Genomic DNA, 20,186 nt, shown 5'->3' with positions numbered 1-20,186 from the left:
GTGGCCCTATAAGGTAGTAGCAGATGGCCTATGGACTCAGAGGTTTTGCATCAGAGGTATACTGCCTAAGAATGGGAAGATTCCACTTAAACCAGTATGGACAAGGTGTTACCCATAGTAACTAATCAGATTTTCTTTCTTTTTTTAAATGCCTGGAAATTCAGTAATCCAAAAACCTTTGGTTTAAGATGAGAGTTAAGATGCTTTACATTTTCACTTGTGCTCTAAAAAGAATGGAAATGACAAGTTAAGGAGCCCATTTTAACCTCCGCACCATATAAGTGGTAAAAACTTTGTACAGTCTGGTATATGAAGATGGCTTTAAAAATGAGGCTTCATGCACCCACACTCTGCCTTGATCAGAGATACATCAGGAAGATATTCAACAGGGGCACCTCTAGGAAGTTATTAGGAAAGCTGCACCTGTTAAGTGTCTGCCTGGATGTATCCCTCCCCAGTCCAATGTCCAACTGAAAGATCAAGGCCAAGTGTGGGTCCATGGAGCCTCATTTCTAAAGCCAGCATCATGTACCAGACTGTAAAAAGTCTTTACAGCTTATATGGCATGAAAGTTAAGATGGGCACCTTATCTTGCAATTTCCATTCTTTTTAGATCATAGGTGAAATTGAAAGCATCTTAACTCATCTTTAAGCAAATGTTTTTGGATTACTGAACAGTCTCTCAGTAACACCTGTACCCCCACATGATCATTCTCATACTGTGGACTTGCTGGGGTGGGGTGGAGGTTGAGGGAAGAAGCTAAGGCTAAGATATATTTGCTTCTCTAAGGCCAAAGTAAACTCATGGGTGATATAATATATAAATCAGAAATTTATGGCCCTGTGCGTGAGCAATACTACAGAGCACAAATGGAAACCTTCCTATTAACTGAATAATACGTCAGCACTAGAAGTTTTTGATGGCAAGCAGCTACTTGCAGGGTGGTCATTCATGTGTCACACTTGGTTGCTGAGCTCAATCTGGGACATGGTGATATGACTGCCTTAACAGAGATTTCAATATTCTGCAATGTCACAATTCAAAACCAAACAGAGCTAGGAGGCTGAACACATCATCTTAAGTAGGCAGTTGCTTTGGGATTGTGGGCAAAAAAACCAAAAACATTGCACAATAACCCCGACAGCTTTTAAAGTGTTTAACTTGAAAGAATGTCACAGCCATAGCCTATTTAAGCTGTAAGCCATTAAAGCAACCTGTTTGTTGTTTGGGTGAAGGTTACCAGCACAGTATGAGGCTGTAGTCCAATCATTTCAGTGTTCCGATCGAAATGTCTGGTGGTTCTTTCAACCAGCTTACCATTCCCATCTCTCCATGGAATTAAAAACTAGACAGTTTAGAACTCAAGTTGCGTTTAGGAACAAGACTCATCAGGCATTTGATACTAGCAAAGCAAACCGCTCAGAAAGTATTCAGAATGCATCTCATCGTCACTTGGGGTTATTGGGCTAATGAATCAACAAGGAGATCTACTCTAGAGAGCTGTCAAATTAACATATCTCAGGAGGAGCAAAGAGAGAGAGCAACTAAAAATATTTTCAGCATAGCTACTGGCTATATATCTGAGGACCTTTATAGACCATTTCTCAGATATTTAGTTTTTAAAACTGCTGTGCAACACCATACCCCAGTTATGGGACATTCTTATTGTCTATCAACCACCCCACCAAGCACAAGTCAAATATGGCAAAGGACAACTTTATGCAGGAATGGCAGCCACTTATGGAATATTTGCAACTCACCCAACCAAAACATACAAAACCACAAATACACAAAAGCTATATATTTGTTTTAAGAAGAACAATGATATATCTTGTTTTATTGACAAAAGAAAAGACTGTGGTGGGAACAGTGGTTAGGGCAGGGGGAGGGATAGATAAATATAATATAGAAAGAAAGCCACAAGAATATTCCATATTGTCAGAACTGTTGTTATATGTAAAATTAAAAGCTTCTGTTATTTAAACAAAGAGGAGAGATTTCTGCAAAATAAAACTTTCCTATGGACTTAATACATTTCTTTTTCCCTTTGGTATGTCAAGACTGTGACATGTCAAATCTTTGCTGCTTTAAATACCTTAATACCACATCCTTTGAGAGAGTTAACTGGATGTCTAACACACATAGGAACACAGGAACATAGGAAGCTGCCATATACTGAGTCAGACCGTTGGTCTATCTAGCTCAGTATTGTCTTCACAGACTAGCAGTGGCTTCTCCAAGGTTGCAGGCAGGAATCTCTCTCAGCCCTATCTTGGAGAAGCCAGGGAGGGAACTTGAAACCTTCTGCTCTTCCCAGAGCGGCTTCATCCCCTGAGGGGAATATCTTGCAGTGCTTACACATCAAGTCTCCCATTCATATGCAACCAGGGCAGACCCTGCTTAGCTATGGGGACGTCATGCTTGCTACCACAAGACCAGCTCTCCTCTCACAAGAGCTGAAGTCTCATAGTTTCACATTATAAAAGGATGGGAGAGTATTTTTACCTGAAAGATATGCAACTTTCTCCTTTAAGATTGGTAGGACTTCCATAGCTTTCATTTCATCATTTTTACGAAATCCTGAAATGAAAAAGAAAAGTATGCTTAGATCGCTTAAAGAGCTGTAGTGGATTTACCCAGCCTTTGTCAGAGCAAGCCCACATGAAGGGAAGCAAAATGCTGTATTATCCCCATGCTTTCTGAACAAAGGCTGCTCCCCAAAGCTTTCCTGGTAGATAATATGCTGCCATCATACCCTATTAACAGAGTTTATTCCCCGCCCCCAATTTCTCTGGAAATTGGGTGAATTTCCAGAAAAACGCTTCTCTTACTATTGGAAAAGTACAAAAACCTTCCACGTGGCAAGCTTACACATGGTGAAAAAATTTGGTAGCTGAACGATCAAATTAAGATGTGTTTGAATCCAAGTAAACCCCTTTCCAGACCCACTTTCCTGATTTAAAAATACACTCAAAGAGGATTTTTGAAATGGTAAAGAACAAAAAAGAAAAATAAACTTTATTCATCTGAGGCTCTCTCAGCTTTTAGTTACAGGTAAAAGAAACACTCAGTAGTTGCAAGAATACTTCAAAAAGCATCCCAGTTGCAAGGAACCGGGATGTAGGAACATACAAAAGCACCTTTAAAAGTTTACAGAGACTTTTGCAGCAGCCTGGATGGATGGGCACAGGCTATTGTTTCTTAGCTTAGTTACATTACAGGTACACAGTCCTAGACCAGCTGCAAGGATATACAGAGGACACGAAAGGAAAATAAATGTCTAATGCAAACCGACTAACAAACTGATCCTTAGGCTAAACTTCCAGAAGCCAAAAGCCCTGGCTTCCTTCACCCTTGAACTCACCCCAAACCCCAGGAGAGAATTCAAGCCCCTGCAGTCTTATCTTCCAAGAACTGCAATCCTCCTTTCTACAGCCATTTCCCTGGCCACATGTCCTGCTACAAGTGCCTAGTTTCAACTGAATCAAGAAACCCCTCACTTCCTGCCTCATGGCCCTCTAGGTTCCACCCACCTGGTGCTGATTGGCTGATCCCTGGAGGTCACTAGCCTGTCAGTAAGGATGGGGTTCACTTCTGGTTCACTCTTTAGGGGAGGAGAGGGGCTGGTCAGAGGCTGATTGTTACAAGAGCCAAGGGGGTCTCCCATAAGAACACCATGTCCTCACTTAGAGCCAGATAAATGAATAACACACTGTGACTGAATATATAAAAGAGGAATGCTCCAGACATACACTAATCACCCCCCAATTCTTTTATATATTAGACATATCAGAGCTAAAGTAACATTCCCACTTGATGTAACAAAGTGCATGAAAATATAGTCCAAAATTCTCAAACAGATGTATAGTTCAATAGGCACTTGGGTGTAAACAGTTCTTATCTTGTAGTCCTGATAGTCTCACTTAGAGCCAGGCAAACCAAGCAATGAACTATGCCAATACTACTTTTTTGCCTGTTATAATATAGTGTTTTAATAGAACTGGACAATTTCTTCTACTTTGTGGCATTGCATTTTCTCTTGTCTAAATGTACCTCATTAAGAAAACAAACAAATGATTATGCTGCCAACTGACCCATTTTCTAAATTAACCATAGCACATCCACTATGAAACTCCAATGGTAATTCCACCTGCACTGGAAGTACATTAAGACAAAGTTATCATTAAGTGGAGTACAGCAGAGTTAAGACTGCATCAAAGACACATGCAATCTAAAACCCTAAGGCAGAAACTTCAAACAATACTTCACCCTTCAACTTCACCCTTCAAGTTCAAGACAGTTTTGACATTGCCTGCATGCTACTTGTCCTGGGACTCCAATGCACTGATTCAGGATGCAGAGCCCAACAAGCCCAATGACCCCTATGTATGGTCTGCATTGATCCTTCATTAATTTTCACAGTATACTAAAGAATTACCAGGAACAGGGGGAGAGAAGAAAGGGACAAACATTGAATGGGCCCATACATAAATACAATCGATACAGTCCATACATAAATACCATTTGGGAGAAAGGGACCATATACTAGTGCACAGATTTCACATCTGCACAGACTATATACTAGTGCACAGATTTCACATCTATAGAGATCCCAAGTTTCACAGTATCTGCTCTTAAACCTGTACAACCTGTGACCCCCTGCACAACCTGTGACCCACCAAGCCAAAACACAGCCCTTCCACTACATCTTGTGTCTTCCAAGTGCCTGGCAAAGTCCCTGTTTGGCCCAGGCAGGCATCAAACACAGGAGAACCACTGGATAGATCACAAGTTGTGCAAGTCTTCTTTAAAATGTCTCTGATGCCAACATTAGGAAAGAACAAAGACTACGAGGAACTCCCACTAAACACTCTGACTGTGCTGGGCTAGATGAACCAGTAGAAAGGTGCATTAAAAATGGATTTTTAATTTTGAAGCATCAAATTTATTTAAAAGCAGGGTTGCTGGTTTTTTTTTTTATTATAACCACTTTAAGGGTTCTATCCAAACTAAAATCAACCACCACACACTTAAAACTAAGTCCACGACCATCTATCATGCATATGTGAGTCAAATCTTGCTTTTTTACATTTAAAAGAATGTACCAGGCAAGCATTATTCATATGATACAATAAATCATGTGTTGTACAATTGTGCTATGGATACATAGACTGTCAGTCCAAACAGCATGGACACATTTTTTTGACATTAAGGAGAGACAGTTCCCCATCCAGCCCTAATTGCTCCACTAAGCAGATATAACTTCAGTAATGCAAAAGGCATGTGGGTTGCATGACTAAAGAGTTATGCTCCTAGGTAGCTATAAAGGTTCTTTTTAGCTGCAAACATATTATAATCAAAGCAATCACTTAGTGTGCAAGAAAATATACTAATTCAAATGTTGGAAACTTTTATTTTTTAAAATCTTTCCTTGATTATATAAATCAATCCAACCTATCCCGACACAGTGTACATTTATTCAATATGCGTAGTCCTGTACCATATTTGGGAGGCCAAGGGGCCACTGCCTCTCACATTCCAATTGCAACTGAAGTGCTAGTTTGGGAGCGTAGACACTTCCCATGGGCCAAGTACTCAATGACAGGTTTCTAAGGTAAGTGAATGAAATGCAACTAAGACACAACCAACCACTAGTTGCTTTGGAATCATTCCTCTGTCAGAAAGTCAAGAAAGATGCAGGCATCCTTCCAAATCACCATTCATCGGACTGGTCTCCAAACTAGCTTGCACTTATTACTAGAAAACATACTTGCCCCATGTTTAAACATAGGACTGGCTAATTGGAGTCCCAGCCATTATATATTAAGTGTTTTGGCCCTCTTTCAGAAGCTATCAGATGTGGCCAAGTTGAAGTACTAGTACATGGCTGACCCAAAGGAAACATAGCTGATTTAACTTCCAAGTTGGTTTCTGCACAGAGTTTTTTCATACAATTATGTGACGAACTAGCCACCTAGCTCAAAAGGGTACCTTTATTTACCTTGGCATAAATTAACTTGGGTGGTATGTCACATGTATGTAGCTTGGGGGTATTACTGGACCCGGCTCTGCTTTTGGAAGCTCAGGTGGAGGCAGTGGTGAGGGGTGCCTTTCCACAGCTTCGGTTAGTGCGCCAGCTGCGTCCCTTTCTCGAGAAGGCAGATCTGGCCACGGTTACCCATGCCTTAGTCACGTCACAGCTGGATTACTGTAACACGCTCTACGTGGGGCTGCCCTTGAAGAATATCTGGAAACTGCAGTTAGTGCAAAACGCGGCAGCTAGGGTTTTGTCTGGAGCTGCCCGGTAGGAGCACATCACACCCACTTTGAAAGAGCTGCACTGGCTACCAGTTTGTTTCCGGGTCCAATTCAAGGTGCTGGTTTTGACCTTTAAAGCCCTATCGGTTTGGGCCCAGGGTACTTGAGGGACCGCCTGCTCCCAAGGGTTACTGCCCGCTTGACAAGGTCATGTGAGGAGGCTCTGCTCTGGGTGCCAACAATGAGGGAGGCTCGGTTGCCGTGCACGCGCAACAGAGCCTTCTCTGTTGCTGCCCCCAGACTCTGGAATACTCTCCCGGTGGCTATTCAGTCTCCATCACAGCTTTTAGAAAGAGTGTAAAATCTTGGCTTTTTGCCCAGGCATTTATTTGATTCTCTGCTGCTGCTCTTTGTACTCTGTATTGCTTTTATTTTAAATTTTTTAATCAGGTTTGTTTAATATTTTTCACTTAATATTTTAATTGTGTCTTTTTTACCATCTTGTTTTTAAATTTTGCTGTAAACCACCTTGGGATTGTTTTATGAAAGGCGGTATAGAAATTTAACAATAAAGAAAGAAAGAAAGAAATGTGCTAAGCTTAAGAGAAACCAAATCCAAAACAGGCAATTTAGACTTGTCTGCTAGAATGACTAAACTTCATTAGACAAAGCAACAAACATATCATATGTATAGCTAAAGATCACTTTCTGGATGTGTATCACGACTGCTTGTTAAACAGCAAAACACAATCTTTAAAATTAAAATAATAAACTGTACAACCATATAAGCAGCCAAATCCATCTTTACTGAAAAAGAGTATATTTAAATTATCTATCAGCCAGTCATGTGACTTCACACACACACACACAAACACACACACCCCAACAAAAAGCCCAGTATGGGGCTATGCAGATTAGGAGCAGGCTGGGGTCACTAGAGACGAGGTCTCGGTTTCAATCCCAACCATATCCTGGAATGCACCTCTTTACTTCTCCCATGTAAGTGGGAAGCTGCCATTCACTCCTGTAGAAAAAGCTTTAGCACGGCCTTGGCCACCCACGGGTACAATGAGACCCTGACAGGCTCAACACCCCCGTGACAGAAACTGCACAGGGAGCAGGAGAAGGTGAAAGTGTATGTCCACAGAGTGAGAGTGTCATCTGAGAGATCCTTGCTATATACAAGCCCCTCTTTTACATCCTACCTACCACAATGTGCAGTTTGCCAATATTTATATATCAGCCCCAAACCAGAATTCTTTACCAACAGTGCTTTCACAAGCACCATCACTGCCAGTCAAATGAATTTTTGTTGTGATGTTTTCAGACGTTTTTCTTTAACAGTCCTAACAGTTGAACAAACCTTCAAACAGCAAAAGAAAAAGATAAAAGGCACCGGGGCGGGGGGTCCGACCCTAGTCAGGCTGTACATAGTCAAAGTAAATGGGATTGACATGATAATGCACATGGGAGAACCCTCATCGGACTGATCTGGTTCATCCATTTATTCTGTATTTATATACCGCTTTCCAGGTGAACCTTCCAAAGCAGTTTACAAAAAACTTTACCTGCCACCTCAATAGGCTGCAGCAGCATTAAAAAAACCCAAACAATTGTTCTTTCCTGGCAGCCAGTAAACAACACTCCAGGAACAGACCCAATGTCATTATGTTGCATCCTTACCCCAGTGCACCATGGGGAGGGAGAGGGAGTGACTGTTCTCTGTGACTACAATCACTCCCTGTAGTCACAAGGAGCAGTCTTTTTTTAAAACCAGCTTATGTAACATCATAATACTGCATTATTTTTATTCTATTATTTTTATTTATTTTTTACATTTTATATCCTTCTCTTCTTCCAAGGAGCCCACAGCGGTGTACTACATACTTAAGTTTCTCCTCACAACAATCCTCACAATCCTGTGAAGTAGGTTAGGCTGAGAGAGAAGTGACTGGCCCAGAGTCACCCAGCAAGTATCATGGCTGAATGGGGATTTGAAGTCTCTCCGGTTCTAGGCCAGCACTCTAACCACTACATCACACTGGCTCTCATGCTGTCATGATGTTGCACCCTTCCCTGGAGCACTATCGGCCAGCTGTTGGGGAAGAAAAACAGTTATTTAAATGGTGCTTGCTGCTGCCTATTCAAGCAGCTTTTTTTTTTTTTTTTAAGAAAAAAGGTAAGTCACCCCACACACTGATCCAATACAGAGTGTATCAGAGGCTGTTGAATCTGGCCATATCAAGTGATTTTTTTCCATCAGACCAAACCCAACCAAAGATGTCCAATTGAGCATTCAAAGCACATCCATAGACCTTAACTCTCAGCCTCATTACGTTTGCTCTCAATAATTAAATGGGCCTCTTCCAATTAACCAGCTAAAGCTGATGTGTCTACCTAGTAAAAAGTTTGAAGTCTCTTAACTTAGTATTCTTTGGCAGATTTTTGAGTGATGTGTTGCAGAAGTAGAATGCAGAAAAGGCATGACACACAGAGCCTGAGCTGTTAGGAATAACAACATCTCAAGCAAGCAATAATTTCTACCATGTACTACCAAAGGGAACGTAGACCCTGGAAATTCAGGGTAAGTATCAAATTCACTTAGGAAACCGAACTTTCAAGCCTTTTCCCACTTGTTCCCCTCATCCAAGTATCCAGTCTAATTGTGAACCATCTTGGATGGCTCAGAAAAGTATGAGAGAGTGTGTGTGTGTGCAAGTATTAACACTTCTGCACTATCCAAATTCTATCAAAGCACATGATTTCACAAATCAATATATCCAATCATTCAAAGTATATAGTATAGAAGTTTACTCTTGCAATCTTCAGAAGCTTTTCTGATTGTCAAACTCAACTGCACTTTATTTGCCTGCTTCTACAATGGTTCAATGCAGACATGACACTGGCTCCCTACAAATTATAATGTGCAAACTGCAAGCCTTGGAATGAGCACACCCTCTCTCCAAAGCAAGTTCTTTCCTCTCTTCCATTGCTGGCATTAACTGGGTTAAATGTACATCCATGTTAATCACAGGTTTCTGTGTACCCACCGTTTGAAAACCTATTTCAATCCATATTTTCAAATTCTGCTTTATGGGTCAACTATGGCTGATTTTTAACCATGGCTAGTGCTGGTGAATTTTAACTCTAAACCAGTGTTTCCCAGCCAGTGTGCCATGGCCCATTTGCTCTGTGTCAGGTCCCCAAGTGGGAAGTTTAAGCTCCCTGCTTTTAAAGCTGACTTGCCCCATAATACAGTAGGAAGGATGTGTCCAGGGGCGTAGCAAGGTTGGGATGGGCCCAGAGACAAGATTTTAAAATGGCGCCCCCCCACTCAAAGTCCAGGGCCTCCGCACACCCCAGGCCCCCAAGGGTTGAAGTCTGATATTCCAAAATAAGTATGCTGCCTGGAAATACATTTCACTGAATACACACACGCACACGTCACAATATATAGTGATATACATTGAGTACTATACATTTGTTTTACTTTTAATGCCTAGAACACACTAGAAAGATGAATGATTAAAATGGGCCCCTCGCTGCAGATTAGCAAAGGAGACTTTCAACCATGCAGGGTGAACCTATGTTTGTTTTCTCAGAATTCTGAACAAATTCAGTCAAGTTCGATTCCAGGAGGTTTTTCACAGGAGGCTTTTAAAGCCCTTTAACACACATCTCTGGAATGGAGGTGCTGCATTCACATGTTGGCCAGATTTACCCTGAAGTCCCTGCAAGTTATTGGGGAGCAGTTCACACACAAATAAAATAAAATAAAATAAGATAAAAGCACAACACATGCTTCACAGTTCTCACTCAGACCTTCTGGGTTGCAAAACAACTTGAACAGAAGTGCATTTATAAATGAATGAATGAATAAAATAAATATAATACTGTTTCTTCCAGAAGTTTTTGTAATTTTCTGCCATGAAACAAGCCACTTATAGGACATTTTAGATAGTTTTTTTTAAGCCAGCAAATTTTCAAAGCTGTTTAAAAATAAATATTCAGAGACTTCTCAGTCCCTCCCCCCCACATATCAAAGCCCTATGGCAAGCAGATGCCTATATATCCGGGGTGTGTGTGTGTGAAGGTAACCACAAAAAGGAGTTCACACTCTACCTGGCAAATGCTGGTCTGGGTTAAGCAGGGCAGCAAGGGGTCTTCTACTGCAGAGAACACTCTGGCTGCCTCCTCCTTCCTGGCTGGCTTGGGCCCTACTGGAGTTCAGGCTTCACTGCGGCCTACACGGAGGCCTCCGTGGAAGCCCCGCCCACCCGCCGATCAGCTGAGAGGCGGGAGAAAAGGAGCTCTTTGCAGCGTGTCTGCTGCTCCATTGCCGGCCAGGAGAACAAGCTGGAGAGACGGCGAACAGGGCAAGTGGCTGAGGGGCCTTGGGGCTGGGCAGGGGGCAATGGGAAGTCATGTGAGGTGCCTCTGGAGGGCCGCCCCAGGCAGTGGGGCCCCCAGACAACTGTCTCCCCTTGCCCGATCGTTGTTACGCGCCTGGATGTGTCCTTTCTGATGCCTAAGGGAGCGGGTTTAAGCTCCCCACTTTTTGACTGGGCTCACTCCGTTGGGTACCAGACGTGACACTTCCTTCCTGGAGAATTATGGGGCAAATCAGTTCCTGGATTCATTACACCTATTTGGTACCTTGTCATTATAGATTTGTTTCCTTCATATTAGACAACCAATGCCCCGTGTATGCTTTTTTCAACTCCGCTCTTAGACAAATCATCTGATCATTCTAGCAGCCTTTTTCCAATTGGTTAAAAGCACATTTTCTTCCGTGCGTCTGCCTAATAATGATCCCTTCAACATGGATTCCAGTCCACGTAAGCAGCTATGATTAAGTGGTTGGCATTCATTTTGAATTAGTTATCTAGGAACAAACAGGCAATGTGGAGTTCCCCCCACCCTAAGTGCACTGTGAAATGTATGGCAAATGTCTCCTGTTTGCAAAGTTCATCTTTTTTTGTGTGTGTTATAATATACCCCTGAAACGTTTCCATTTGAGGTTTCAACAAGGAGGATTTCTGAGGCTGCTGCAAGTGTGCAGAGAGCCAGAAATATCTGCATCAATCTCTAGTCTCGCACAGCTCGGCAATCCTCCGAGCGAGCATCCTCAGCACCACACATTAATAGAGATGATGTCATCTTTTTCAAAACCAGGGCAGTCTGCAGCTCCGGCTGCTGTCTTTTCCACTGCAGTGCCTGCAGTATTCACAGGGTTTGCAAGAGCACACGGCAGCACGGTGCTCCAGCACGGATCTGGATTGGGGAGGGAGGCAGCACTCTCTTCTTTGAATCCTGCTTGCATGGAATATTAGACCACATTTGGGAAGACATTCTTTATTCAATAAGTGTTCACTCCTGAATGTACCGATTCATGTATTGTTTTTCAAATGTTCATTCTCCGACTTAACAATGCAGTCTTTTGTATTTCAGTAAGTCAAAATTGACCTGATGCACAAGCTTTTGCTAGAAAAAAATGGGAGCTCTCATTTAAAACTAACTTGGTTGGATGTTTTAGTAATTGCTCTGGTTCTTTTAGCCTGCACCATTTGTATTCTTTTCAAAAACCACAATTGTGATATTTAAGATGTAATTCTTAACCACACACCTCTAAACCTAGACTGTACATTTCCACAACACAGCAAAGGAACAATAGAGAGAAAAAAATTAAACTAGCCTTTACACTATGAATGACCCCCCACCCCCCGGAACTTCTGTGGTTCTGTTTTATCTTATTTCATATTCTTGTATTGTGTTTTATTGTTATGTTAACTGATCTGTTTATTGTCCCTCACTTTGGGCAGGGCTGTCTGCACCAAGTGATGAGGAATGAAATGTGATGATGAATGAAAAAAACAAACAGATAATTGCCACACATCCGGGGGTGGAGGTGGGGGTGGGGATTAAGTAGTTATTACGTCTCAGCAGCTCCTGGAACACATATTATACATAAGGGACAGCATCCAGGCAAAGGCTGCAGCAAATGGAAGACATTAATGCAAAGGTGGGGGGGGTGCAGTGTTCACCAATTCCTTTTCCCTCTGCAACCCCCCCCCATGCCCCTGTAAATTAGGAGTCTTCTGTTCGCACAAGTCTTAATCTAGAGGATGCCTGACAAATTTGAAGTTTTATCACAGGTTTTGTGCTGTATGCTTTGTTCAGATTATAGGAAAGTTTTGTAGCAGATTGAAGCTGTATAACATTTCACCTGAACTATCTTTCCTCAACGCTTTCTTTTATTAATTGAGATCATGGCCTGTGCTGCCATCTAAACAGGATTTGAGGAGAAGAGCCGGGAAGCACCTGGGAGAGACACCGGGAAGCACCTGGAGGAAAGGGAGGGCTCCCTCTTTACCTACCACTGTACAGATTAGCTTCTGTTTTGTTTCCATACAACAGTATACATCCTGTTTGCTTTCTGCCCTTTGGCTAGCCATTTTCTATGCAAGCTGCACCACCATCACTCCCAAAACAAATACGAGAGGCTTGGAGCAAGAAAGTGAACAGGAACTCAGTGATCCATTCTAAATGCTAGAGAGACTGACTCCTCTGTAAAATCTCATCCAAGGCTTTGCTTCCAATATAAGCAATCCAGTTGTATTTTGAGATGTGCCTCTCCCACAGTCCTCATTTCTAAAACTTATCTCATCTCACGTTAAATTTTCATTATAAAACAAGAAAGCTATAATTGCAGTTAAGGAACATGCTTCAAAGGAATACAAAGACCACAATGCTCTCAAACACTAGCCACTGCCTTTGAATGTCAGGTTGACTAGGATCAAGATGCCCCATGAAGCCAAATCTCTGCAAAATAGCACCTTATTAAGATATCGCTCTAAACTATACAATATCCCAAAATGCTAGAAAATTCCCCAATCTGCCAAGCAAGCAAGCAAGCAATGCAAACGCATTACCTAGGTGGTTGCCACAAGGGACATGGCATTTTACTAGAGGCCTGCAGTAAAAGGTTTTCTAGTTGAAATAACTAGAAGTCAATGTGTGAACTTCAACTGTGCTAAACTTTACAGCTCCTGGCCTTGCATACCTGCCCTCTCTGATCAGAGAAGGGAAACCAGAAGCAAGAATGAGCAGATTCTACCTATTTGTCTTCAATTTCTGATACCCTTCCTGTCCACTCTCACCTTATTTTCCAGCCTGTCTGCCCCATCCCTGAGCTTCCTTTTGCCTGTTGCCTTCCCAGACCTCACCTCCTCTCCTAAGCTATTTCTGCCTACCTTATGCCCTTCTCTAGGATGAGAACAATTCTATCATGGCAGCTGTTATGGCCTATCCCCACCCCGCATGACATTTGGAAAGCTCACCCAATAACTTCCAGAGATTTCTTAAACCTCCACCACAAGATATTTACTGCATTATAATATAGGCATTACATACTCTTGTTTGTAGCTGCAGGATAGCTGCATGGGATGTCCTAGAGGTCCCAACTAGAATAATTTTACTGCTCTTGTGACACCACCCACAAAGCATATGAACTTGATTGTGCAATACTCTTACATTCAGGCATCAGTTTTCTTACAGCTTTCCATGAACACTTTCTCCAAAACTTTCTATCACACACACAACCCACTATTCTATATATTATGACAAAGAGCTCTCCATAGGTGAAACATGGCATGCACATTTATCTTCACAATTGGGCAACAGCTATTTAAAGCCAGCCACAGTGACAAACTGCACTTTCTTAATGCTCGTCTGATCCATAATCCTGCTGCATTATAAATTGGCTCTCCTCCCTACCAGAAGATTTATTCCATACTTGAGTTTGTAATGACATGCACTGTGGTAACAACTTGGGAAGAAGAAGTATAACATCAAGGGAATATAGGTACGTATAGAGGTATCTCAGTTAATAAGGTCTGTGAAGCAATATCATCCAATAAAGGTTCCATGCATCCTTTGGACAAGATGATTCAAGCTACTTAGTTCAACACTAACAGGATATCCTAGAATGCATGTTCTCCCATGTTACATTCCTGGATTTATGAGGCCTTCGTGTGGGTGCCACCATAACGATGAACAAGACTGGTCACTAGTGAAAATAAACCTTTTCCCCAGATGATCCCTCAAGTTGAGTTGTGCAATCACCACTTTAAAAGCCTTTAAACAAAATGTTGAGAAAGGCCTTTGGGGGCTGCTACTTAAATTTATTTCAATCAATTAATCTGTATTATGGTACCAGACCAGCACAAGCATAAGAGCATACATGGGCATGGAAAAAAACATCAAATGCTAAAAATACAACACAATCTAAAATTTCATTATTAGCCAATTACTGCCCTACAATAAAATTGTGTGTGTGTGTGTGTGTGTGTGTGTGTGTGTATAAAAAAATAAATACTGGTACAATAAAACTTCAAACTACATAGCTTATAAAGTCACCATGGCTTATGCAATGAGAGAAACACAGTAAGAAGCATCTCAATAAAAAGTTAAAAGGCTAAAAATCATAACAACCCCTGCTAACTGGGCAAAGAGGCACCTTTTACCATGGTGTTTCTCTTTATTTAGCAGGGGGAGAGTAACTGCCCCTATCCACCCCCAGCACAGTACTTCCAGTGACTGTTGCTGGTGTCTATCTTATGTTTCTTTTTAGAATGTGAGCCTTTTGGGGACAGGGTTTCATCTTATTTGTTTGTTATTTGTCTATGTAAACCGCCCTGAGCCATTTTTGGAAGGGCGGTATAGAAATCGAATTTATTATTATTATTATTATTAATAACAACATGATCAGTTATGAACAAGACAAATAGGAAAAATGTGAGTCAGCATGTATATAAAATAAGTGTAAAACCCAGTATGTGGGTTAAAATCGAATATGTATAAAAGAACTGAGAAGATAAGTTGAAGTTTGAGTCTGAGCAAAAGGCTAAAGACTGTAGTTAACAGTTAAGGAAATCAGTAGCATGGTTATAAACTGGCAGTCAAGTTCCAATGAGCCTTACACGCTGCCGCACAGAGCTTGACAGTGTTGTACATGAGGGCCTGGCCCTTGTCCGCTAGGAGCATCCAGATGTAGGCTCAAGTTGATCTTCCAGGGTACTTGCACAGTAACGCGAGTAAGAGTTTGTCCCAAATGTCTTGATAAAAGGGGCAAGAGAAGAGTACATGCTCTGTGGTTTCGATCACCCCATTGTCACAGGAACAACTTAATTTATTTTCTGAGATGCAATGCTGATTGTTTTAATGAACTTTTAATTTTTATTTTATGGGTTGGTTTATCACTGTGAGTTGCTTATATGACCAAAAAACAGAAGGAGGAGGAGGAATGCACATCTACATCTATATAATTAATTCTCTTAGCCGGCATGCGTGTCCAGGATTTGGCGGCGGAACTCTCGCGACACGCTGCGAGAGTTCCGGTGAGAGGCCGATGGAGTGAGGAGGAGAGGGGGAAGAGAAAATGCCGGCGGCTGCGGCCAACCGGCAGCAGGCAAGGCAGAGAGAAAAACAGCGACGGCAGGCGGGAGGGAGAGAAAAATGGTGCTGGTGGTGGCAGGCGGGCGGGCAGCGGGGAGAGAAAGGCAGCGGCGGTGGACAAGGGAGAGAAAAGCGGTGGTGGGTGGGCAGAGGGGGAAGAAAAGTGGCGGCAGAGCGGGGGGGGGAGAAAAGCCGCGGCGGTGGGCGGGCAGGCATACGGGAGAGAGAAAAGGCAGCAGCAGCGGGGCCCTTCTGGGCTGGCCGCTGCCTGGTGAGGCTCCGTGTGGGGAGGAACGGGAGGGGAGGAGGGCTAGAGAGCATGAGGCTGGAGGGAAGGGGAAGAGAGAAGAAGCCAGGGCAGGAGGAAGAGGGAGGGGAAAACAGCCGGCCCCAAAGCACCGCACAGATGCTCTGTGCGGGGTTGGCTAGTAATCTATTGTTTCAAGAAAGTATTTATACTATCTTCCCTATTTCTTCCTAGTATACAGATCTCAGTGAGAACCCATATCAAATCTATTTTCAGGGGACAGTTTCTGAGATTAGTGTTTGAACACTTGTTGGGGGGGATGTATTCAAACAAATTGACTGGGGTGAGGACTAAGGATATCAATTCATGGAGTGAGGACTAAGACTATCAAGTCATCTCCCCCAGTGCCTCCTTCTGGTTGCTGCTGAGAACAGGGAGTCAATTATACAGGTGTGAACTGGTCTGGTCCAGTTCGGTTCGGTTAAACTGCGGACTGGTGGTTTGAGACAGCACTAGGGGGTGGTGGGTGAGGGTCACCTTTAAAAGTAAACCCGCGGGTCCTTACCCACTTGACTGGTGCTCCAGGCAGCTTCCTGCTGCAGCAGTGCTCCCCCAGCAGCCCACATGTGGTGCTGCAGCTCCATCACTCACCTAGCCTCAGAAGATGCCTGGAACAGTGGGCATGTGGGTAAGGACCCGCAACTTTACTTTTAAAGGTGTCACTCATCCCCACCCCCCCGTGCCGCCTCAAACCGCCAGGCCAGTCTGCAGCTCAGCCGGACCAGAACAATTTGTTGGACCACAGGCCAGTTCAAATTCGGTCAGCAGCCCAAACACACACCTAGTCAATTATTTTCCATCTTGGGTGAAAGAAGTTCTGGGCCACGGACCTGCACTTCTCCAAGGCTGTTGGACCTGCACTTTGGGACTTAGAACAGTCGTGACTAACTTGTTTAATTAAGTTCAATAGTGCTTTGTTATGATGAATTCTGGATGTTATGGATGCTTACTTCTACATTTTTTATGTATTGGCTTATGACTTTTGAGAGAATACTGAACAGTAGAATTAATGGATTATCACTATGGATTTTGCAAGGAATTTAATTCCAAGTTAACTTTGAGGGTGAATTCTGGCTGAAAATCAGTATATATTTATTAATTAAAAGTTTCAGTGTTCAAATTCAAATGTATATTCCGGCAACTGCACAGGCCAGTCTCCATTGTCTACTTCATGCAAAGGAGTGTGTTGTTCGTATTTCTTAGATCTTATAAAACTACAGCCAGGCCAAACCAAGTAAAAAGATGCAGCAAAATATTCAACTAATCTGAGTGGCCCACAAATCTTCTAAGACAAATAGGGAGGAAGGGAAAGGTTAATATGGCCCAAAGCTCTAAAGCTATAATCTTCTTTAGATATATGAAGTCAATGTTAATCCTATGTTCATTTCAAAAATGAGCCATGAACACTGCAAAACCTTTATATGCTATCAGCACACTTAGGAACAAGCTTTAAGCAACGCTATTAACAGAATAACCTTGGGAGATGACTAGAAAAAAGCTTTTAGGAACAATACTTGGGAGTTCTGCCAAATCTTCAATATTCTGGACTGCCTGGAAAGGTTATCTCCCATTTTGTATCAATTTGGTGAGTATTTAACAGTGAGTTCCTAATTAAAGATCATGACCTCACTTCTGAAATTCTCCTTCAGTTAAGCACTAGCTCTTCCCAACCAATAGCAAGACCTGGATCTGAACTCCAACCCCACCTAGCCCCCTCCCAGTTTCTCTGCAGAATGACCATCTACTCCATAGTTGCTGCTGATGCCAAACACCATCAGCCAGGTCATTTGGGCTTCTGGTTATGGGTGTCTTTTAACAAACCTATTGCAGGAACATATGGCATGAATTGGAAAGGACAGGATCAACTGAATTTGAGTGTTTAAGCTGGAAGAGGATGAATGAGCTGTCACTAGTTGCTTTTGGTGCTGGGACTCAGTCCTTCTGTGGAACAGTATCCAGTTATTGCCCAGTTGCATCAAATAAGATGATAGTGTCTTTAGAATATATTTTTTTAAACACACACACACATTTCCCTTTCCATCTTTACTTTTTGTGGAGAGGGAAGGAAACACTAGGGATACAATATGAGAAGCTGGGAAATTAGATTTTAAAGAGAAATTAACTGATTAAGCAATCTAATTTTTAATTTGTTTGGCTGCCTTTATTCCCCAAGCTCTTTAATAATTTCAGTTATCTACATTGAGAGCTCTTTGAGGACATAAATGAGTTTGAGGAGAAAAGGCTATATAGCCTGTCCTGACCTCACTGAACAGCGGCAAGCTGTCAGTCTAAATAAGAGATGAAGAAGCCACACAAGGGTGTAACTGGATTGCATACAAGCAACGGCAAATTTGTTTTAGATCCAGTTTCATATTAGCATTTATTTAGATCTGTCTAATCTTTCTGTTGTTAAGGAGGGCTGAAACAGTTATTTGTGAGCGCAGTCCTATAGAAGCGATGGCATCTTGTGGGCATCTCTGCTACTATTTACCAGCACTCAATGCTATTGCCCTACAGCTTGTGCAGACACCACTTTTGGCTTGTGCAATAAGGGGAACGGGGGTATGCATGGTCAGTTGGGTAGAGAAATTAACAGCAACAGCAGTAAAAAGAATATGAACCAAGGGTCTTATTAGTGATTGCATGGAAAACTGCCTGGAAACCCTGGGTCAGACAGTTCACACAATCAAAAAAATCTTCAGTGACCATGAAATCCTGGATTCCCATGAGCATGTGTGCTCCCGATTCCCAGTCATGTGAACCTGGGAAAAATCAGCAATACCTGGCTGGCACTATGCCTACCTGGGATAGTGACAGCTGAACTCCAGCTGTCAACCCTGGGCAGAAGTTGGATTGGTGCAGTATCAATCCAACCTCATCAATTTTTCACCAGTTCGTATGACCAGAGATCAGGATCATGTGCACCACGGGAATCTAGGGTTTAATGATTACCAGGTATTTTAATTATGTGAACCAGCCCCCATGTATATGCAACCTCAGGTTCCACAGTGGGAGAAGAGTAAGCTAATCTACAGCCAAGGTAAGATATTCCAGACCAATGGAAATAATGATTGGAAAGATTTCATATCCCGGCCCTGCACAACAGCTGAAGCACAGACTGTGGTGCGGAAGAGCAAGTTAAGAGTAAAGTGCAGCAAGGCACAACAAGGCTTTAGCTTTCAGAGAACTGAGTCAAGGCAAGCATGGCTCTAGCAAGGATCTTCTTGGAATTGACTTCTTTTATATCAAGCAGGAAAGAATGCATCTGTAGATTCAACCAGCTTTAGGACTGAAAGCAGATGTTTCCTTTATAAAGAGGTATTATCCAAGCAGTAAGATGGGCACCTCTGCAAAGCCTCCTTCCATGCTTTCTGCCAGCAGCACTCCTAAATGGAACACAGAAACATAGGAAGCTGCCATATACTGAGTCTATCTATTCATTGGTCTATCTATTCAAGGAACTTGGCTCTGTTGTCTGAGACTCCAGTTTGTATTCCCTTGGCTGCTGCTCCCCTGCCCACCCATCAGACTCTAGTGTCCGGTAGTATTGTCTGGCTCCCAGTTGCTTTCCTCCCTCCCTCCCCTCCTACCCACCCCCTCCACCTCCATGTCTCCCCGCCGCTTGACCTCTTGTGCCGGGAAATCCCTGGCTCCCCCCTAGTCCTTTTCCTGCCACCGCCACCGCTTCTCCCTGTTGCTTGAACTCTTGTGTGGGGAATCAGCTCCGTCCGAATCCTGTTCACTGCTAGCGACAGCGAACAGGAGTGACAGAACTGATTCCCCCACAAGAGCTCAAGCGGCGGCGGGGAGAAGCGGAGGGGGTGGGTGAGAAGGGAGGGAAGCAAATGGGAGCCAGCAGCCACAGAGGAAGCGGCACTTTCTTGGAGGAGGGGAGCAGCAACAGCCAGCAACAAGACGTTGAGTGAGCTCCCTTAGGGATTGCTAGGCGGGGGCCTGGAGTGTTTGTGTGTGCGTGTGCAAGCGCGCCTTAGAGGGAACAGTGGCTCTGACCTCAGTGCTGTTGCAGAAGAAAGCTTTCTTTCCATCCACATTTGGTCAAAGCTGACTAGCATATTTAGCAAGAGTTTTGAATTGCCAAGACAACAGCATGGATGCTTTGTACAAAAGACTTGCAACTGGAGTGCAATTGACCAGCCAGACTAT

The 20,186-nt window shown here is 42.9% G+C and overlaps 1 protein-coding gene across 9 annotated transcripts in view; it reads right to left on the bottom strand.

Annotated features, from left to right (window-relative positions):
• Positions 1 to 20,186, bottom strand: part of TRIO (trio Rho guanine nucleotide exchange factor) — a 371,831-nt gene that overhangs the window by 263,924 nt on the left and 87,721 nt on the right. For 5 of the 9 annotated variants that reach the window (XM_053242690.1, XM_053242687.1, XM_053242689.1 and 2 more), the window contains one exon: positions 2,507 to 2,581. In XM_053242690.1, coding sequence (XP_053098665.1) covers positions 2,507 to 2,561 — 55 coding nt within the window. In that variant the 5' untranslated portion in view covers positions 2,562 to 2,581. Of the gene's footprint in view, positions 1 to 2,506; positions 2,582 to 7,827; positions 8,055 to 10,381; positions 10,457 to 20,186 lie in introns of those variants that run through there. The other 4 variants (XM_053242692.1, XM_053242695.1, XM_053242694.1 and 1 more) reach the window with 4 other exon arrangements.

This window comes from Hemicordylus capensis, chromosome 4 (genome assembly GCF_027244095.1).
Source record: "Hemicordylus capensis ecotype Gifberg chromosome 4, rHemCap1.1.pri, whole genome shotgun sequence".
Classification (NCBI taxonomy): domain Eukaryota; kingdom Metazoa; phylum Chordata; class Lepidosauria; order Squamata; family Cordylidae; genus Hemicordylus; species Hemicordylus capensis.
This window is presented reverse-complemented; position numbering and strand designations above follow the sequence as displayed.